At 43.5% G+C, this 23,165-nt stretch overlaps 1 protein-coding gene across 1 annotated transcript in view; it reads left to right on the top strand.

Annotated features, from left to right (window-relative positions):
- The window catches only part of PDZD2 (PDZ domain containing 2), a 997,171-nt gene that overhangs the window by 554,157 nt on the left and 419,849 nt on the right, over positions 1-23,165 (top strand). Inside the window, exon 4 of the mRNA XM_086960493.1 lies at positions 11,196-11,328. Within this exon, the coding sequence (XP_086816619.1) occupies positions 11,196-11,328 (133 nt within the window). The remainder of the gene's footprint in view (positions 1-11,195; positions 11,329-23,165) is intronic.

The raw sequence follows: 23,165 nt of genomic DNA, 5'->3' as shown, positions 1-23,165 counted from the left end.
TATCGGGGTCTGTTTCGTAGTTTGGTGTGTCCAGCCAATCGTCCTGGTCGCCCTCTCCCACACCTCCACAGTAACCTGCGTTGCTGAGAGCAGTCTCTCTTTCCCTCTACCCCATATATATAGTGCAAACAGGTGCGTTGTACCATTGTCTCTCTCTCCAGTTTATTCGTGGGGTGATCTGCCGGGGCGTGGAGCCAATCATTTATCGGTGATAAGTGTTCTGCCCAGTAATACGCTTCTATGTTTGGCAAGGAGATTCCCCCCTCTTCTTTTCAGTATTGATTAGAGAGATCGGATGGTTGTCAGCACAGGAGGCCGAGGGTGGTTGAGTTTTCGGAATGACAACAATAGTGGCCATGTCAGTTTCTGGGGGAAAGGAGCCCACTTCAGCTACATGTTGAAAAAGTTCAAGTAGGTGGGGTACCAACAATCCTTGTAGGACGCATAGTACTCCTGCGGGAAACCGCCAGGTCCCGGCGTTTTCCCAAGATTCAACGAAGAAATGGCTCTGTATATCTCCTCCTGGGTAAAGGGGATCAAGATCCGTCAACTCTCAGGAACAGGGGAGTTGGACTGCTGCCCTTCCCAGTAGATCAGCGAGAGCAACTTCAGGAGGGCGAGTGGAGTAGAGCTGAGCATAATGCTCTGCAAAGGCCTGTGCGATGGCCCGAGAAGTGTGGTGGGGGGTTCCGGTGGCGTCCTGGATCTCCAGGATGATCCTGTTTGCCCTGGGGTACGAGGTCAGGTTGTGGAGCAGCTTCCCATTTTTATCTCCTCAGCCATAGACACGGGCCACTGAGGAGCGCCAAAGCGCATTGGCAGAGTCAAGGGAAATGTGTCGGATCTCCTCCCGAATTGCTGCCAGATGCCTAGCAGGCTGGGGGTCAATAGAGTCCGAAAGGGCCATTTCAGTCTCGTGGCCCGAGCCTCGAGCAGAGTCAGGTGTTCGGATTGAGCTGCGCGCTTAGTGTGTACCAGACCCCTTGCCACACCATGAATGGTGGCTTTATCGGCCGCCCATAGCGTGCCCGGGGAGGGAACCGAGCCTTGGTTAGTAAGTAAGTAGTGGCGCAATTCCAGTTCTAACTCGTCCTTGAGCTCTTTATCGTCAAGGAACCATCATTCAGTCTCCAAACCATCCGCGCCCACTCCACAGCTTCCCCCAAGTGCAGCGACATGGCAGAGTGATCCAAAATCCCCCGGGGTAGAATTGAGATGTTGGAGACACCCTGGCAGTCAGTGGCCGGCAGGAAGAGTAAGTCGATATGAGAGTGTGTGTGTGTGATGTGCCGCCGAGGTGTGGGTGTACTGAAACCCTTGGGGTTTCCAAACCCACCAGACATCGCACAAACCAAGAACCGCTGACCAGTCTGACAGTTTCTTGGCCGAGGTTGTACGCGCTGAGGAAGGCGCGCCAGTCGCGTTGATAGACGGTTGCATTACCGCATTAAAGTTGCCCCCAATTATTGTCTGACCCAGGGGCCAGGCAGAGATCAGGGCTGTGAGATGACAAAGGGTAAAAGCAAGCATCACCGGCGGGACGTACACAGAAACCAGGTAGATGGTGTTTCCCTCGAGCCCACCCATGACAGCCACGAAGCGGCCCTGTTTGTCCGTCGTTATCCACTCAAAGTTGAAGGGGAGGCTCCTACGTACAAGTATGGCCACCCCCCGGGAACCCCATGTGAAACCAGAGTGCCACACCCTGTCAAACCCTTATCTCTTGGTCAGTGTATATTAAGTATTGGGCTATGGGTATCAGCCGACTGTCCAGAACCTTCCCAAGGAACTCATAATCTGTGTTTAAAAGGACAGGGGAGTAATGTGATCCAAACAGCAAGGGATCTCTTGTCTAGTTTGGGAAGGACTACTAATATTGCTTCTCCTGGAGATTTGGGAAAATATCCGACTGAGTATGCCAATTCATAGACCTGGAGGAGGCTTGGAGTGAGCTGCGGTGTGAAGGCAGTGAAGAACTCCATGAGCCAACCATCCTTGCCATTGGTCTTACTGTGTGCCATTTGTTTGAATGCCTGAGATATCCTATCCCTTTTTATTGGGGCATCTAATTCTGCTCTCTTGGATACCTGCAATCAGGGGAAGTGCAGCGCCTCTAGGAGCATCTGTATTTCGGTGACATCCGCTGTGACCGGAGATGCATACTCTGTGCTGAAGTGGGAGTGGAAGATGAGGTTAAACGTCACCTGAGAGTTGACAATAGTGCCCATTTCATCCCGCATAGCCTTGATGGGGGCTCTGGGGGAGTTTGAACGGCTGAGCGTGTTTCCTAGACGAATACTCTGTGCAGTCCAGAGCGCCCAGTTTAACCAAAGTGGCATTATGCACAAGTTTGTCCTGTACTAAATGGAGAGCGGTTGTCTGGTCCCTGGGCAATAGTAACTTGTGTGTTCTGATTTCTCTTCCCAAACGCTGAAGCTCCTTCCACAACAGCAACTTGGTGCCGTAGACCATTTTGAGGGCCTGACCTCTGAGGACTTCTTTAAATGCATTACACGCTGTCCGGGCATCTGAGGCAGTGCCCTAATTTTCCATAAAGTATGAGTCCAAGTGCTCAGAGAGAGTGGCACTAAATTCCATATCCTGTAGGACATCCACCAGTAGGCACCAAGTCAGTATGCGTGGCCGGCTTTGGCTCCATGATAACAAAAGCAGGAGCTGGTTGTGGTTGGATGTGGTTAGTCCTAGGTACTCAATTCAATTCATGAAAGCTTTATTCGATAGTTGAAGCAATCATTAAAGCATACAAATAATTCATACAAGACAGTTTCATAAAACCATAATAGTAACGTTATACAGAACGAGATTACAAAGTTAAGAGACTACAGTGTGAATCCTAAAATGTGACCACCATTACTGTGCAAAATGAGCATTCAAGTCACCATAAGTTTCCTTTGGTAAAACACTTTTTTCAAAAAAGATACATGTGACCAATCATTCATGACGGGGAAAGTAACTAAACTATGGAAAGTCCCCAGCCTAAAGCGGGTTAATAAGAATCCATCATAGGCTCCTGGGACGAAAGACAGATAGGGTTGAATATTAAAAGTTGTTAAAATTAATTGATGATGGAGGACAGAGGGCTTTGAAATCTTTACCATCATTCTCTGGGTATCAAGCAGCAATAAACACTCTCTTTTCAAGTACTTTCTGGATACTGCTTCAATAGAAGAAGGATTTGTATAATAATGTAACTGGCCCAAATCTTTAAAGAAGTTATGGACATATCTCAGCCAAGGAATCTTCATGGCTCCTTCCAATTTCATTATGTCTGAGAGGATATCTCTATTTAATTTAGTTTGGAGTTTTGTCCACAGCCTGTGCCATAATAGCACAGGCTCGACCCTAATTGAGTCGGAGATGAACTGAATACCCAGTTCAGCATGACAGACACATCCTGAAGTACTTTTCGGTACGGCTAAAATGTATTTTAAAAAGGAGTTTTCAACTATCTGTAGGGTGGAAAGGTCAGCAAACCCCCATATTCCACTCCCATATAGTAAGCCTGTGACACCCTGGAGAGTGTAGTAGTGCTACAATAGAAGAGATCAATTCTGGTGTGAAGTTCATGTAATCTGGAGTAATATGAGTATTCCCTAATTGTTGAGTGTAAACAGCGCCAGGCGTCTAACACGTGGACGTGGGACGCTCATTGCTGCAGATGTTTCATCAAGGCAATGGACTGTACACCAGGTACTGTCAAATGGGAAAGATCGAACACCACATCCGGGATACAATTGTAGTCTCCCCCCCGTAACATGGAGCCAGTGTCTCGAGCATCAATGCTGGGGTTAATGAGTTCATCAAAAGTAAAACACAAAGCGAGGTAGTGGTGGATATACGGTCGCACTTCAAAACTAATCAGATAAATGGGCTAGTGTGAACAATTTAGCTTTGCAACAATAAGTACATTTGGTGCCTCTCAGGGTAAAATACCCCACTACCAAGGGTATCAAATAACACAAGAAACAAGAGTAACTTGTGTAGCGTAATCAGCACAAAGGAAACCCCGGCACTCGTAATATTTTACATCAATTCAATTCTGATACATTATTTGTCTCACCAAAAACCCAAAAGATGAGGAGAGATCCCTCCTTTTTCAGGAAACCACGAAAACTGTCCAATTGGAGTAGTCTTGGTTCGTTTATTAAGAATAACAAGACAAGACTGGCAGATTACAATTTGTCACTATATTTGTACAAAAGATGTTCGTGTTAAATGCATAGTGGTCCAGTCTTTGTTGTGAAGAACACCGATCACAGACAACGCGCGTTTCATCACCACCGTGACTTTCTCAAGGCTCTTAGACTGGTCGAATAGTAGATGGAAATACTATCGGCTCTTTGGTCATGAATAGAAAGTCCTCCTGATCTGATGCTTAGTAGTTAAAAGATGTAGGAACAATTCCTAATTTCCTGACCGGTTCTGAGACAGGAGAAACGTCCTTCTTTGCAAATCGTTTATAAGCTGTCAAAACTTAAAAACACCAAATCGTTCCTATTCTTTTTCATTCAGTTCTGAAACAGGAGATTAGCCTCTCATGAACGTTCATGCGATTGCCGAGACGAGAGGAACGGATTGCAGGGGCTACATGAAGCCTATCTTCATAGTGCCTTAACAGTTCAATACTTTTTGGCCATATGACGAGGAATGATTAATGTCACTGTTTACATACCGATATGGAAAGAACGTTCATGAGATGGGGCCATCTACTTGTCTTGCCTCTCCCTGAACCTCACTAGGATTGGGATCAAGATGGCCTCTTGGGGCAATTGAAACAAACATAGGACTAGGTTGCTCGACACAGTAATAAGACTGTCACTGCCTCCGAGGGCCCTCTAAGTCTGTGCGCATTGGTGACAGCCATCTTTGAAAGGGGCCAGTTTTCTTTTGTCCCTCACTAGTTGCACACTTGGGTTAAGTGATGCCTCCATGGTTTTGATTATCCGCTGCGGGGCTATTACCAATTCCTAAATCAGTTTCCTCCTGACCACGCCACCCTCCCCTGCCCTCAAGGCAGATTTGACCATCTCTCTATATAATAATGGGAACATCCTTATTCAAGCCTCTGACAGGATTCTCAATTGTTTTGACAATATCTTTATGGAGATCAAAAGCACACTTAATAACCTGACATCGCCTTATATTCATTACAACAAATCCCCCTCTATATCTTCCCGTGCTGCACCCTACACCTCTACTTCCTTCCATTCAATATCCCAAGCCCTACCTATAGGCCTTCCAACTACATTGGCAACCTTGATACCCTACACCTCTTCCCCCCCACTTCCGAGACTGTTCATTTACCTGTTTACTGCTCTGCTTTCTCCTACAACAAGAGGACATACAGGTTATTCCTTCTTTTGGACCTGGTAGTACTGATCTGATAACCTCCCACCTAGGGCTGCACCCAGAAATTCACCTTCTCTCCCCTTCTTGACGCCTAATTGCCCGTCACCTGCCTTACCCACTGGCCGATCTGTCAGCTCCAACAATACGAGGACTGTGCATCACACCCGCCACCCTACTAACCTTGACTACCCTGTTAATCAACCCCTAGTGGCAGGCACTCCTTCCTCAACGGCGCTGGACACTGCTACTGACCCCAGTCCTTCTCAACGCATCCCTGTCTCACCTGCCTCTGCCTCCTACGCTTCTCCTAGTGCAGGTTTTGAAACCAATTTGCCTGCTACCAAGCCCTCCCTTGGTGCTGAGCGGCTCCATCCTCCATCTTATCTGACTCCAACTCATGCGGATAATCTACCCTTGGCTGACGACAAAACCACGCTCAAGCTGAACTCCATCTCCCCTTGTAAATGTAGTAAGGGAACCTCTGTCCCTTCCAATTCCTTCCACACGTCGGAATCCTAGCCCTCGTCTATTACTAGGGTGGCTGAGGAGTGCTCTAACGGGCTTTATCTTGAGGAGAAGTTCGCTGACCTCAAGCAAGATCTCCGGGCTGTCAAAGAGATCATGCGGTCCCTACTACAATTCTCCATGAAGATTGAGAAAGTATGGAATATACTCCCTCCTCTCAGGAATGTGCAATGCAATCCTCCTGGAGTCTTCGGGGATGGGGACAAACAATCCTTTACCCGTTTCCCACCTCGTTCCGACTGGAATGTAAGGCCTCTTCCTAACCATCAATCCAGACAACGTAGGTTTCAGCCTCAGCCCTCGGATGAGGACACCTTCACTCTTGTACTTTCATACAATGACACAGGGCTAGGCGCCTCCTCTAACTCAGCTATTAACATCCCCGCTATTTCATCTGACCCGGACAGGGAACTCAGGGTGAACTCCAGATTGGTCAATAAGGAAAACCTACTCCAAATTACTACCACTCATCAGGAAGAGATTAACACCTCCCCCTACATTAATTCGATGATGATCAACTGCAGATCAGCCGTGAAACATGCTGCAGACGTCTCTGCTTTCATAGTAGCGCAAGACTTGGACTTATTGATTCTCACAGAAACCTGGCTCAACAAGGCCTTCTCCCCTATTCTTGACATCTTATTCCCGCCTGATTATGCCATTATACGATGTGATCGTCTGGGGAAAATCGGAGGGGGGGGGCATTGCTTTTATTAACCACTCCAGCTCAACTATAAAACATTCTCAGAATGTTCTGCAATCTTCCTGTGAACTACTAATAGCAGAAATTTGGAATAAGGGCAAGGTTGTCTGTGTGCTTCACACGATTTACCATCCACCAGGTGACAATTTGCTCATCATAGAGCAAATCATGGAGGTTATCAGCTCTTGTTCGGATCAACCATACCATATCTTCCTCGGAGACTTCAACCTCCATTGGAATGACACCAATGATCTTTTAGTCAACTCCTTTAAGTCTTTCCTCTCGGATCTCAACTTATCTCAGATCTGTAAGGGACCTACCCACAACAAAGGAGCAACCCTCTACCTCATTGTTGCTAGAGACAATATCATCCAACTGGATGACATCCTACCTTGTGACTGGTCGGATCATCATCTAATTGCCTTCCACATTCTGGAAAAGACTATTCGCAGAAAGGGACAACGTCTTAAAGTTAAACAATTGTCTTGCAACATGAGAGACATCAACATTAATGATCTTACTTCCATCACTATGAATAGACTTCAGCTGCCACCTGACATGACCAACCTTGATGATCTTTCTGAGCACTACATTAGCACTGTCGCAAATATCTTTGACACCATTGCGCCATAACAACTTAAAAGGATCCCTCTCAAACAATCCAAACCTTGGTGTAGTGGTACCCTAAATGACGAACGCCGTAAACATAGGTTTTCAGAGAGGCTCTGGAGAAATGAGCCTTCCACTACTAGCCTCTACCAACTTAGGAAAATAAGAAGTGCCTACAACAAAAAAATCTGCATTGCTAAAATGGACCATTTCAGGGAGCAGCTGGACGGTGCTAAAAATAAACCCAAGACGCTATTTGAAATCATCAAACAGTAATCAAACCAAACGTCCAACCCCAACCCGGCTTCCTTGACTCCGCATCCTAGCGGGGAGGACTTCACAGTGCACTTCTCTGAAAAACCTAAGAATATTGAACAGGAGTTTCAACATAACACTCCCAGGGTGCCTCCCCTAATCTACACCACATCATCAGGGGAGCTCGGGATTCCCTCTGCACTCTCCCTACCTTTGGGTTGTTCTCCCAAAAATGATGCCTCTTGGAACTCCTTTATCCTGTCGGATTGCACAGACCTACTACATGCTATGACAACTCTTAAACCGGCCAACCACTTCAATGATCCTCTGCCGGCAACATTTTTCAAAGACCTCAACTCGGCCATTCTACCGCTTTGGTCAAGGATCATTCATGAATCGCTCCTGCAAGGGAGCATCCCTGATTATCTCAAAATTGGACAAGTAACTCCCATCCCCTTAGAAGCCCAACCCGGATCTATCTGATCCTAACAATTTCTGACCAATCACCAACATCATGACACTAGCCAAACTCCTCGAGAAATGCGTCCACAAGCATCTATGCAAACATATAGAGAAATTTCAACTACTTGACCTTCATCAATCCGGTTTCATAGTACTGAAACTGCTCTAACGCTTTGAAATCCCTAGATCAAAATGTCCCCTGTCTTCTGATCCTTCTGGACCTGTCTTCTGCATTCAATACCATCAAACATGAAAACTTAGGATGGGTCTCTTGGGGCCGGTCCTGAAGTGGTGTGCCTCTTTCTTACATAACCGCACTCAAAGGATTAAACGTATCTAGTACTCCGGTCAGGATAGGAGTTCCGCAAGGATCCGCACTCTCGCCCTCGCTCTTTAACCTCTACATGGATCCTCTCACCGTCATTCTCAACAATTCTCAAATTCATTACCACATGTACGCGGACGACACACAACTGTACCTGAAGATCTCCTCTCTGGAGGACATTAAAACCTTAAATGAGACTATCTCGCAAACTCAACAATGGTTGAATACCCTCAAAACTGAATTCCTGCTGATTGCCCCGCACAACCACTCTGCCCTTAATTGCACCCCTCACATGGTTGATTTTGCTAAATCATTGGGCATTACCTTGGACAAATACCTTAATATTCAAACTCATGTCAGCACCACCATTAGGGGGTGCCAACTTTCATCTTAACACAATTAGGAAACTCAAACCTTTCTTTCCAACAGAAGACTTACAGCCTGCAGTAGAATCCCTGGTGATATCATGACTGGAATGTTGTCTGGTGACCATTGCGGGGCTTCCTGAAGTGAGCTTGGTGCCTCTCAGAACCACGCTCGATGCATCGGCCAGGCTCATCACAGGCATCACACCTGACCTTTTGCAGCTCAACTGGTTCTCTTTTGAAGCCAGGATCAGTTTCAAAATAGCTTGCCTCACACATACAGCCCTGCATTTCAACACACTGACCTATCTGGCGAACAAGCGTGGTCTTTCTGGATCCAGTCAGAACTTAAGAAGTACGTCCACACTATTCTTGAAACCACCTAAATTCAAAAAGAAAAGTACTTACAAACGTGCTTTCTCCGGCCTTGCACCTAGAATTTGGAATGCTCTACGGAGATGAGAACCAATTCCTCCACTGCCTATTTCAAGAAACAGGCCAAATGGCTTTTCCAGAGTGGACATTAACTGCATCATCATGTCCTCTTTCTCTTGTCCCCTTCTGGACAGACTTGACAATTTTCCCAACGTATCTTTTGCTACGTATTTTTGATTGGATGTTAAACTGTTATTTTATTCTAGGGCCCCTTCCGAACTATAATAGGAGAATACTTCTTGGCCGATTACAGATTTGTCATTTACTCTACTATGCTGTGACGAGCCATGATATGATTGTTTTACTGAATGTTTCGGGAAATATTTTGCACTATATGAGAAACTGAACTCGTAGGGCCTTCTACCCGGCATCTGACTTTGATTGTTTACTCCTTGTTGTTTTACAATGTTGACCTCAACTGTTCTGGGTTAATGCATGCTTCTGCCTCTGTGTACAGCGCTCTGATAACCGCAAGTCTCATGTTCGCACTTTATGAAACTTTTCAAATAAATTAATAAATAAGGCATGGTTGTGCCTTGGCCAAGAGGGGCACTGCAAGCTCTCCCCAGATTGCTGCAGTGTATAACCAGGGACTGGGCAAAGCTGTTACCCCCAGTCTCCTGTCCTGCCACAATTCTTGGAGGCCCGGTGCCACTGGGCACAAAATTATCAGGTCAGTCGTAATGAGGGAGCTAATGAAGCCATACTAAGCTGCAAAATGCATGTAGAATATTTTCCCGCATGTTTATCTTCTGCACAGTTGTTCAATACCTATTAGAACATTGGAATGTTGGGAGCTCCATTGAAAACAATGGAGTGCTCTGGGCTTATAATGGCTGGTATAAGCTGGAGCTCCAACATTCCAATGTTTCTTTGTTCAGCTCTGGCTGTGAACAAAGGCTTCAGGGAGCCTGAGGGGATTCCAATCCCCTCACACTTCCAAAAGGCTTTGTTTTTTTGTTAGAACATTCTGTCCTCTAGTGACAGAATGTTCTAATAGCCTTATAGCCCTTCGTAGAGGGCTTTACCGCTATTAAAGTCCCTCTCCCTTGTTAAAGGCCCTCGCCTTCGGCTCGGGGCCTTTAACGCTGGAGAGGGCCTTTAATAGCCGGTAAAGCCCTCTACGGCGGGCTATAAGGCTATATTAGAACATTGGAATGTTGGGAGCTCCATTGAAAACAATGGAGTGCTCTGGGCTTATAATGGCTGGTATAAGCTGGAGCTCCAACATTCCAATGTTTCTTTGTTCAGCTCTGGCTGTGAACAAAGGCTTCAGGGAGCCTGAGGGGATTCCAATCCCCTCACACTTCCAAAAGGCTTTGTTTTTTTGTTAGAACATTCTGTCCTCTAGTGACAGAATGTTCTAATAGCCTTATAGCCCTTCGTAGAGGGCTTTACCGCTATTAAAGTCCCTCTCCCTTGTTAAAGGCCCTCGCCTTCGGCTCGGGGCCTTTAACGCTGGAGAGGGCCTTTAATAGCCGGTAAAGCCCTCTACGGCGGGCTATAAGGCTATAATGGCAAATGTTTGCAGATTGTTTTTTTTCTGCATGTTTACTTTTCCATAGCTTTTCTGTTAACAGTGTCATTTCTGTAGAAAAGAGCACTGTTTTTTATCCTAAGGTCTTTTGGATAAAGACTCTGCAGCATAATGTATAACAAAAAGTAACAATTTCTGGAAGCAAGTTGCAAAGCAAAAAACTTGGAAACTTTTCCCACTTTGCAAGGTTATGGCGTGACCAAGTGACACTTAAATGATTGCTCATACCTAGCTGCATTTATTTTTGTTACTGATTTGTTTGATAAAGACGTAGCACGACTGGTATTTGGTGACCATTGGGGCAGCCTTTGATTTTACGGAACATTAAAGATTATTTTTCCTCAAAGAACTGTATCATGAATTGTGTTACTTAAAGAAAATTTTCTTTTTTGCAGCAATTAGCTGTAAGGTTCATGAGCGTGACTATAATACAGTGACAATACTTTCCTTTTCATCTATCACTGTGGGAGATAGAGAAACATTAAACTCGCAGGGAATTCAGCTTAAAGATTGTGTTAAATGGTTGTATTCTAACTTTTGCAGTTGGCTTTGTGTCTAACAAATCATTTAAACCTTTTCTAACCACTATTTTCTCTTTCTATTCTTTAGGGATGGTCGCCTGACGTCAGGCGATGAGCTGCTGATGATCAATGGGCAGTCATTGGTTGGGCTTTCCCATCAGGAAGCTGTGGCGATTCTTCGGTCAGCAGCCGGATTAGTCCAACTGGTTGTTGCAAGCAGGGTGCGTAAGTACGTACTGTAGTGTCTAATTGATAGTTTTAAGGTCTTCCATGCACAAAACCTAAGAGATGGTATCAAGTCATTTGAATCAGAGTGCTGAAATCACTTAACTGCTATATATTCAGAAAATAGTGTGCACACCCCAAGCAAATTGGAATGACGACCGCCAAAATAGAGCACAGCAAGTGGGTGTTTATGAGCGGCCATTGAGAGAATAATTTGAGTGCTTGTGAATGAAGATTAAATACACTTGCATTAGAGTATTTCTTTCTTCAGATGTACAGTAAATGATGGGGATGATTCACAAAAGCATGAAGGGGTGGGTCCTTCTCATGGCGGAGAAGCGTCTCGCCACTGCTGGAACAAGCAGACGCATGTAATATAAAGTTTTATTATCATTTTATTTTACTCCAGAGCTGCCATTGAATCTTGTGGGTGGGGCCAGCAGGAACAGGGGTTGGATCAAGGCACTGCCAGTGCACATGTAGGTTTGGCCAGCCGTCTTTGGAAGGCCAAACCGACATACGCACCTGGATATCTCCAGGCTGTTGCTTGGAGATATTAGCATGCTCAGGAGCACATGCTTCAAGTCCCTACTCGAGCGTGGAACTAGCCCGCTCCGCCCAACCCCTATGCTTCTCTCATTCTGGGTAATACCAGCATGAGAGTAGTGTCTGGATTGGCACAGGGGACTCTGGAGCCTTTATTAACATCAATTGGCGAGGCAGCGGATGCCAGGCTGCATGTAAGTTTTTTTTTATTTTGTATTCTCCTCTCCCCTCTTCTCTCCCCACCCCTTCTCCCCAGCTGCCCCTCCGATTTTCCCCGCTAGGGGCCGGCATTTACTCTTACATGCCTTTGTGTATCTTCACCGAAACATCCAACTCCCTCTTAGTCAAAGTGCAAAGAGGGAATAGTCCTTGCTATTTGTACTAGCTGTGTATGAATAATCACTGAAGATTCCTATTTTACATGTTTTGGGGCCAATTCACAAAGTTATTTTAAGAGTACTTGAAAAAAAACACACAAGAGGACTACTGCTTTACATACTCCAGAGTGTCTTTGTTAATAGATCCAGAGGCCTTTACCTCATGGAAGAGGATGATTTAAAAGGGGGTAACCTGGGTGAGGAACAGGATAAAGATGATTGCTCTTTTGAAAATGCAGAGTATTAAAAGAAGGTCTGCATTGCTGAAAGAAATATGGACATCTCTTTTTATTAAAAGATCAAACATCATTTTGTGTTGCTAACAACTTTGACCCCCTTTGACAAATTTCCACAAAGCTTTCCATAAGGGTGCTACTTTTTGACTAGTTTGTGCATGGAAAGTTTCAGAGTGATCCGTCACGCGAGTGCTGAAAAATCAGGAGTTCCCATAGTGCAAAATCCTCATACATTTTCCATAGACTTCTTTAAGAAGTGCTACAACAAAAAATGATGAATGGAATTACACCAAATCTGATAGGAAGCTATATCTTGCTCCACAGATCGTACTTTTTGAGATATGGTGAAAATGAGTTCAGTAGTCTTTTAGAAAATAAGTAAAAAAAATATTTGTATATCTGGACGGTTGCGTCTGCAAGAGTCTTGCAAGACTCTCGCAGGAGCGCTAATTCCAAAAATAGAGCAGTCTGATGGCCCAGGAAGCTTTTTTCTCCTTGGGCTAATTTGTTTCATGGGAGTCAAACTCCTGCGAGACGGAGCTCTCCGATTGGCTACCAGCAACATCAGAAAAATGTTGCTGGCAGCCAATACAGGACTCTGGGACATAGGGCCAGATGTAGGAAGCCTAATACCGGTCGGTAACGGCCGAAATTACCGAATATCGGCCGTTACCGACCGGTATTGGGCATTTGATATGTAGGGGCCTAATTCAAGGATTCGGTAATTTACCGAATCGGTAATTTAAGGAATCAGTAAATTACCGAATTCTTAAATACCGATTCGGTAAATTACTGAATCCTTAATGCAGGAAGCACTCAAGTGAGTGCTTTTCACTTGTAAGGATTCGTTATTTACCACCAATTAAAAGTTGGTGGTAAATAACGAAAACAGTTAAAAAAGCAATTTTGTGCTTTTTTAACAGTGCCATGTGGCAGACATACGTGTGCCACATGTGCACCATGCACTATTCAGGGGTGCAACAGGGTGTCAATGTGACACCCTGCCACCCTTGTAGGCCTTCCCCCTCTTACCGATTCGGTATTTACCGATTCAGTAATTCCCATTCATTCCTATGGGCCTCAAGGCCCATACGAATGAATGGGGAATACCGAATCGGTAAATACCAAATCGGTATTTACCAAATTTTACCGATTCGGTAAAAATTACCGAATGAATATCTACATACCATTTACCCATTATAAAATATCGAATTGGTAAAATTCGGTATTTTAGAATCGGTAAATGGTATTTACCTACATCTGGCCCTTAGTCCCCTGTCCTGAACATTAAAGAAAAAAGATATAAGGGACAGGTTAGGGATACCCCTCCCTCCCAGTCAAAATAAAAAAAACAGCAAGTTTTGCTGCAATCCTGCAGGGCTCCTACTGCATCCATTAAAAAAAACAGGCATCCTGTGGCTACATAGTTTCATAAAGAGGAGGGGTACATGCAGCCCCCTTCACAAGCCAATAAAGGCCCCGGGGAGCACTCCCCTGGGACCACATTCCTTAATGGGAGGGGGCGAGTGGCCCCCACTCCAAGCCAATGATGCCCTGGGAGACCACCCCAGGCCGAAATGTCCACAAAAGGAGAGACCCTCCTCCCTGAGCCTTCAAAGGCCCTGGGGCTCATCCCCCAGGGCCAGTAAACTTTTTAAAAGGTAGTGGGGTCGCTTGAGCCCCCCCTGGCCCTTTAATGGTCAGGGGACCCCATCCCCAGGGACCGGCTGATTGGCTGTGTCCGGGTGAGTCCACCCCCAGGACACAGTAGTTACTTTGCCGTGCTTCCGCCTGGTGGGAGCTTTTTTGAAACTCCAGGCAAACCTGAGCAAACACAAAATCTGCTCTCAGCATCCACACCTCCCCCCCCCCCCCCCCCCCCAACTTCCCTTTAAAAAAATACAGCCCTGGTAGATAGGTTCCCCAAGCCTAATGAGGATTGAGGGGGGACCAGATGGCCCCCTCCCATTTAAATAAAATTACAACCCTCGGTAAGGGGTCCCGGGGCCTTATGAGGCTCGGGGAGGTGGGCCATAAAGCCGACCCTTCCCTTGAAACAAAAAATGACTCCGGGCGATGAGTTTTCTGTAGCTTATGAAGGCTTGGGAAGGGGTGGGGGGGGGGGTACACAGTCCCTTCCCTTTTGTTGCTGGTTTTCCCCCAGGGACATGGGATCCCTGGGGCCTAATAAGGCTCAGGAAGAGGGGGTGGGGCACTCTTTTTATTATATTTGGCCCCAGGGGATGGTGTACCCGGGGTCTAATAAGGGACAGGGACAGGGCTGCATGCTTCCCTCTTCTTAGATTTTGGCCCCCGATAATGGTGTACCTGGGGCCCAAGACGGCTTGGAGGAGAGGGGCTGGGTGGCCCCACTCCCATTCTTTATTGTATTTGACCCCAGGTGATGTGGTCCTCTGGACCTATTAAGGTTAGGGTGGGGGACTGCACGCCTTCCTACTCTGGTCAGTTATATTTGACGCTGGGGGGTGAGTTCCCCAGGGCCACTTAAGGGGGTTGGGGAGGGGGATATATATAAATATATATATATATATATATATATATATATATATATATATATATATACATGAGTTATAGTCACTTGAGATAACAATAACTGCTGAATTTCTATGGTTTTGTGCTTGTAAAATCTGAATAGAACTACAATGTCCCTGTAACTTTTGTTTTTTTAGTGAATTTCTAAGGCTTTTTTAATTCTGTTTTCCAACTAAAACGTCATTGTAACCTTTGTTTTTTTCAGTGAATGTATACATATAGGCACATAAATCACAGTTTGCTTTAGAGGCATGTGGTAAACAAGAATTAAAGTGGATGCTCTAGAAAGCCAAAGATAGCAATATCCATGCTTATCATTGGCCATAAGTCATGGGAACTCGTGCACCAAATAGTTGGTGGTGTCCGGGTTATATGAGTAACTCCATTGAGCAAAAAGGATGAGCGTAATGCACAAGATGCCCATCTGATGTACCAGGTGGTCTGTGAAAAAGGAACATTTAAACTTATTTCACCCATTGTAAGTCACATGCACATTTCCTGCACATTTCCTGCATATTACGGGGATAGATGACTTAAAATTACAATATGGTAAAACAATAAAAGAGAGATAAGTTTGTTGGTGCTTTAAAAAAACAAACATCTTTTTAACTAGTAAAACAAGGGTTCCATGAATTCTTTGCTAATGCGCTCATAAATGAGTCGTTTAACCTGCATAGAGCAAAACTGAACCCTGATAGCAAATGCTGGAGTTGCGGCTACATCAGAGGAAACAAGGCACATATTTTACGGACCTACCCAATATTACAGCCATACTGGTACTCCATCTGGAAGATATCACAAAACTACAAATACAGCCCACAGTAGAACTCACCTTACATGCCTCACAGTGCATTATAGGGATAACTAATCAGAAAAAGAGATGGCTAGATGAATTTCTTGCAGTGAATTATCTATACATATTAAGACATTGGAAAAAGTCTGAACCTTTTACATTTAGGAGTGGTCAAGCACTATGGCAGACATAGTATCACATGAACATAATCAACAAACTTAATGTCCGATTGCAGCAACTTTAGGACATCTGGTGTGCTTATATATGTTAGTAAAATTTAATAGATTTTACTGAATGCATATTCTTTCAATATCACTACACACCTAATATTTGCTTTAAATTACAGTATGATATATATATCATCTACACTAATGTAGAAAATGCAGACCTATTTTATGCTTAGGATACACAGAGTGGGTGTAATAGATCTTCTTTTTGCTTATACTTGTTTGAATATCTTTGACGAAGGTTATCACCTGCTTATGCTATACGTGCGTATTAGTATGGGTGCCTCACTGCTGTTTATTGTTTCATATATGATATTTGTTTGTAACTTGCCTTCAAAATCCATAAAAAAAGAAACGTGAGAAAAAGCTTACAGTTATAGATTTATGTTTGCCTCCGACTCCTGTCGGCAGCTTTTCAATATTCGAGTCACTGCTAATATACTCTATTTTATACCAGGTCTTTCTCAAAGCAGAGGCTTGGACATGTATCTAACCATGGAGTATTCAAGCTGTTCAAGTCAATATGAACCGTATGAAATTTCCTTGAATGACCTTTGGGCCCCTAATATAATTTATTTTTGGGGCCTGGCCCATACAGACACTTCTAAAATGGTGCCTGTGATAGCAATGATAGGTGCAATTTTACTTAATATGTACAGTACAATGCTGTTTCAAGCACCAGGGGTGCATTATGCTGTCTATTAGAATTAGCTATTGCATTTGTGTTTCTGGGAGTGTTTGCTTAGGCACCAATATTGCTGAACTACTTGCCTGCGGGTAGGAGTTTTTCACAACCTATAGAAAATGAAAAATCAAGACTTCAGAGATATCAGTCGATTTTGGTGGGAAAACAAATATTCGTAAAATAAAGTTTTCTCCTTTTCACAGCTTTTGTATTGTATTGTATTTTGGACTTATAAAGCGCGCTATCACCCAACAGGCATCCTGACACTAAGTACCCTAAACTAGCTGGGCACGGAGAATGCCCTAAATGCTTGCCTGATAGCAACAACATTATGCAGTAACAGTGGGTAAAATCCATGTCTTTACTTTCTTTCTAAACTGCAAGAGATCTTCTGTCTATCTAAGGCTGTAAGGAGGTGGCTGCCACGCTGAAGGCTTTACCTCCCAGTTTAGTCCTTTTAAGCTTTGGTACTGTTATTAGCTTAGCTCAGGACAAACGTAGATTTCTGTTAGGGACATACCAATTAAACTTTTTCTGTAATGGTTTAGGCCCCATCCCATTAATGGCCTTAAAGACCACACACAGTGACTTAAACTGAATTCTCTGTGTTATGGGGAGCCAGTGAAGTTCCCTAAGAGCCAGGGATGCTGATGATCTACGTGGTTTCTTAAGGGCTAACTTAGCCACCATTGTTTGCCATCTCTGCAGTCTCTCAATGATATACTTAGGGGCCTCCAGCAACAAGGCATTGCAGTAGTCCAGCCGGCTCAAGATCACGCTTCTGACTACTTGTGCCCTGGTTGCATCTGGCAGCATCGGGAGGATCTTCTGTAACGCCCTTATGAGGGAGAGACTAGTTCCGGCTCTTTTGTTAACTTAAGATTCTAGGCTCAGTCTGTCATCAATTACTACTCCCAGATTACATACCGCTTTGGAGAGTGTTAGTGGCTTGTCCGCTGATAATGGCCAAAAATGTATCGGAAGTGGACATGGGATTTTCTTAGGTGTGCAACAGACAATTTCGGTTTTCTCTCCATTAAATTGAAGAGAATTCTCTTTAAGCTAGCGTGCAGTATCCTGCATACATGCTTGGAAGGTATCCAGAGATGTTGCTTGGTCACCCTCCAGTGACCAGATGAGCTGGATGTCATCCACATAATTCACCAAGCTGACGATGTGTGATTTAACAATAGCTATCAGGGGACTCATGTTAAACAAAATTGGGCTAACTGTTGAGCCCTGCGGAACACCATGCTGGATACTGATGAAATCTGATCGATACAGAGACAAAGCCACTGCCTGTTGTCTGTTTGCAAGATAGGAATGAAACCACTATAGTGCCATACTCTCTACCCCCACATCACTCAGTCTCTTCAGGAGGATTTTGTGGTTGACCGTATCCAATGCAGCAGACCGATCAAATAGGATCAGTATGACTTGTTGTCCCTTGTCTGCTCGCTTTTGAAGTTCATCCAGACAGTCACCAACGCTGTTTCCGTTTCATCCAGCTATGAACAGAGTGAAGCCAAAGACTATGACTGGAATGACCAAAACACTGCTCAGAATATTCAATTCAGCAAAAAAAGTGATAGATTTTCCCTAAAATACATCCTCTGTAATATACCTTATAAACATAACTGTAAAAAAAACGTTTGCAAACAATGTCTGGACTACGTCTAAGTCTGGTGGGTGGAACAAACCACTTAAACTGATAGAAAAAAGTCTGTGGTCTTTATGGAGAAATATAACAAAGCATTAACAGTCTAAATGTAAGGAAATGTCTAGGCAACACAACTAAAAATAATAATTCAGCTGTCTTGGTGGTCAATCAAAAGCAGTGAGTTGGAGGAGCTTATTCAGATAAGTGACAACATATTGCCATATGTTTCTATAGAGAATAAATGTTCTGAAAATGTAAGTAATCTTGGTAGAATTCATTTCCTCTGTAATTAGAGGTTACTAAGTATGAAACACAAGTGATCTGTTATTAAAGGTTTATGGTAGATTAAAGATTTAGACTACAAGTAAACCGTTTTCTTTTAGAAGTTGTGCCACCCAGGAATGATCAAACAAAGGATTCCATACTATTCATTAGGTTGGGAGTTGCTAATGAATGGTTTTGAACTTCAAAATACAGTTAATGTGGAAGGATATTGCAAAAGATATGAATATATGAACACAATAATACTCATTTCCCCTCTACAGCGTGTTGTGTTTTTATTCATAAAGAGAAATTGTACTTGAAGTAATTGTAAACTGTCTGCTGCTCTATGTCTAGGAGTGCCTCCCATTTATTTTTACTGTTCCCATGAGGCACAGGGTTAGACTGATTTGCATATAGCCATGTCTGAACTAGGGTGGCAGAGTGGGCTAAAGAACGATGATGGATTAAACCCAGATCTTTTGACTGGGTGTGAGTGTTTGATTGATTCAGATGCTCCGTCCATCACCACCCCCTTTTGTACCGCTTTTGGCCGCCATAAGTGTGGCAGGGTATGGTCAGACGTGAGTCCCTTGCTCACTTTGCCACTGGATTCAAGCAAGCCGGGCTGAAGACGGCTGGAATGCCAGAAACCGGTCCTCGGAAGCTTGTTTCCGGTCAGGGAAGACATGGCTTGGCAGTTCGGGCTGGACTGTTCCCATGAGGCACAGGGTCAGACTGATTTGCATATAGCCATGTCTGAACTGGGGTGGCAGAGTGGGCTAAAGAACGGTGATGGATTAAACCCAGATCTTTTGACTAGGTGTCAGTGTTTGATTGATTCACATGCTCCGTCCATCACCACCCCCTTTTGTACCTCCCATTTATTTTTGGCATAAAATACACCTTGCTGTTCATGTGCTGTTTGCCCCGTTTTTCCTTATAGGGTTGTGGAACTTTAAAATGACTTACACTATCCTTTTTAAGGTACAGCAGAGGGTATTGTATTGCTTGTACATGATCACATAATAACAATGTATAAAAATCACTTAAATACTTGGTAACTTGCACTTTCATGTGAAAGATAGAGTCGTGTAGTGAATAAAGAATAAAACAAATATCTGTAGTGTGCAAATAAACTCACCATAATACATTTAGTAATTTTTTGCAAAAAAGATACTAGAATCAGATTAACGTGGGCCAGATTCAGAAACACTCTCTCGCTCAGAATGTGAAGAAACATAAAGAGACATTCTATCATTCCTGTATTTACCTATAGCGTGCACAAAATAAACCTTGTCATAAATGTCGTCTTTCTGCTGATTATTTAATTTTAAAAAAGCAAATCAGAAGAAGAGCACAATCGTATTTATCTTCCTTCTTTGTTTTAAATACATCTGTAATTATGCTGTACAACTTGCCTTTCTTCTTGGAAGCATGATGACATCACAAGACAGCTGTAATAAGTTATTATAGTTAAGTAGCTATGTCATTTCTTTATTACAAGTAATAGTGATGTTACAACTCGACTGTAATAAGGAAATCAGAGACAGACATTTTTTTATACAGCGATTGCAGCCCATCATCAATTTTATGCAACTGTTAGACCGTAGCCTTTATTCCCTCGACCAATACTGGCATTTTCACTGCAATCGGGTTAACCAAAGCAAAAGTATTGGGGAAAAGGTGATATCGATTGTGTTCAAGAAAGACAAGAAGAATTATTTTTTACATTTTTAAAATGATGTTTACATAATCAAGACCTGGTTTCACATGGCCATTGACATAATAATCTTTGTTTCAAAGATCTGTATCTCATTAAGCAAGTGTGCCTCTAGTTTATCTGGCAAGAATAGTATGAAGTTGACATCAGCAGACACAATCAGTAAGTTTTGTCTAGAATCTTGGAAAAACAAACTTTTTTGATCAGTCCTTCTTTTTTTTAATTTCAATATAATTATGTTATTGGTTTTTATAACATATAACATATAATTGTCAACGCTTTGTTGTTACAGGGTGGCAGCTCAACCTAGCTGTGTTAATGGTAGAACAGTTTCACATTATGTATGCTTGGCTGCCCCCTATCCCCTGTCGCAGCGAGAGGAAAGGAATGAGTTAAAGGGGAAAGGATAGGAATTAGGCTAAAGAGAAAAGGAGATAGCATACCAGAAGTTTACTTTCTTCTCGCTAGTGTCTTGAGCCAGTGGAGGTGTGATTTCTAGCCAATTGTTTCCTTATGTTAGAACTCTTCATGGCGGTTCGTATGGGTCTAGGAACTCGTCTAAAGTCGTCGACATTCCCCTGTAGGGTTGTCTCCATGGAGAGTTACGCAGGGCAGTGTTGTCAGCTCCTCTAAGGTACGTCACCCAGTTGAGCCACCCCTTGAGAGCTGCCTTGGAAGTGACTTTCCATTTGGGGAGTACTATATTAACTGCCCCTGTTAGTAGGAGATCCAGTAGGTCTCTGTCTTGTTGTGAGTCTAACTCTTTTGTCATAAATGCGGTGGTAAGGATAGCAAAGTCTGCTTTTAGTGTGCATCCTAACGTTTTATTTATGAAGGTGAATATTTTCTCCCAAAACTTTTTAACTTTAGGACAGTGGTATAGTGTGCTCGGTCCCCCTTTTCCTTATCGCAGTTCCAGCACTGGTCATTTTCCCTCAGGCGCAGAGTCGCCAGGCGAGCGGGGGTCCAGTAAGTTTTATGAAGGAGCCAACATTTTGTCTGTGCTAAAACCAGGGGGACGGGGGGGGAAGGTGTGTGTGGGGCGGGGGGGATTTGTTTTGTCATTAAGTTTGGTGGAGCTGGGTCGTTGTAGTCTGTAGAGGTGTCATACCTGGTGGGCTATTCTATTGAGATTTGCCATGTATTGGATGATTGAGGGCTTGGGCTTTGTGAGTTTTGTTTTGGACAGGGCTGTTCTGATTTTAAGCACGTTGTACAGTTCTATGTCTGGTAGGTTGTGCTTTGGTTTTAGCATATTGAAGGTGGTGGAGGTTTCTCCCTCTTCCAGCGGAGCTGGGTATTATATTCCTAGTCTTTTCCATGTATCTATGGATAGAGGTTTGCCCCTGTATTGTATCTTTGTGTTTGCCCATAGTGACTCCCACTTTGAGTTTTTTATGCTGTGTTCCATTGTTTGGTCGATTTTAAGCAGGGGCTTTGAAATGTGGCATGTTAAGAGTCATTGATCCTTATTGCACCTTAATATTATAGATTGGTATGCTACCCTGAGGCTCCTTTAAAACCTTCTATTGCAGCAGAATACATTTCTTTTTTTAACTTTGAATTTTCAATTTTAGCATGTAACCGTACAAAGTACAGCTTTAGGCATCACGGTTTACCAGGCACAACAGGGTGCCTTAAGCTGCATTATTACTCACACAGTGTCATTGCCATCAGCTAATATGGTTATGAAAGTCCAGAGGAGCATATGCACCAATAAATCCCTTCTGTAGCTGCTCAAAAGGGATTTAATTTGGATGTCAGCCTGATGGCCATTTTATGGGGTAAGTTGTAGTTAAATGTTGGGTTCACTTGATGGAAGTTAGGTATTTGGACCATTGAGCAGATATGTGCTCCTTTGGCAATTTGACATATCAGAATTATACCATTATGACATGAGCGGAGAGATGATCCTGATCTTATTGGACCTCTCTGCCACGCTTGTTACGGTTTCTTATTTGAGCATCTGTGATGTGGCCTTACATCTATTCTCTTCCTTTGTTATTTATAGATCTGAGACCCCTTTTCACTCATCCTTTAAAGTTATATTGTGTGGTGTTCAGCATAGATCTGCCCTTATTCCTATACCTTTTAACACGTATGTAGCATTAGTTACTCTGTTCTTATGAATCAGAAACCCAGACTCAAAAGTTCAAGAAATGCCCCTGCTAAGTCAACCTGTGGAAACATAAACTTCCTCTTTTCATGTTCTAATTTCAATCTTAAAATGAAACCCACAGACATTGTGGCTGCCTTTTGCATCATGTCTTGTTTTGTTTGACCTCGAGCAAGGCTCTTTTTCTGTCCAGCATAGCGGGGTGTAGAATTAGGAAAAACAGCAAACTTTTCTCCTCCAGGCATACTGCACTGCCTCATACAGGAGTCAGTGCCTTAAGTCCTAAAGAAATACCACTTTATTTAAAGGACACTTGTATTCATATCTTGCAATCTACGGGAGTGAACTAATTCGGTTTACATAGTTATATTCTGTGTGTTATTCTACTTGCAATGTAGAACTTTATCTGGTTGTACAGATTTTGATATATTTATTTATACATATATGGTTTTTATTCTTTTTTTAAAATGACTTGCTCATCTACTAAGTATGTTTACATGCATCTCTCATGGAACAATCAGTAATATGCATTTTTTATATATTGTATTGAAGGTTTCATCCCTATCAAAACTGAATGACCAATATCTGCTTCAGACTTTCATGGTCTGTATAACTTACTAACCACTTCACTTGCTTCACTATATTTGTCGACCAAT

Source organism: Lissotriton vulgaris, chromosome 3_1, assembly GCF_964263255.1.
Source record: "Lissotriton vulgaris chromosome 3_1, aLisVul1.2, whole genome shotgun sequence".
Lineage (NCBI taxonomy): Eukaryota > Metazoa > Chordata > Amphibia > Caudata > Salamandridae > Lissotriton > Lissotriton vulgaris.
The sequence above is the reverse complement of the archived record's forward strand: the minus strand, read 5'-3'. Positions and strand labels throughout refer to the sequence as shown.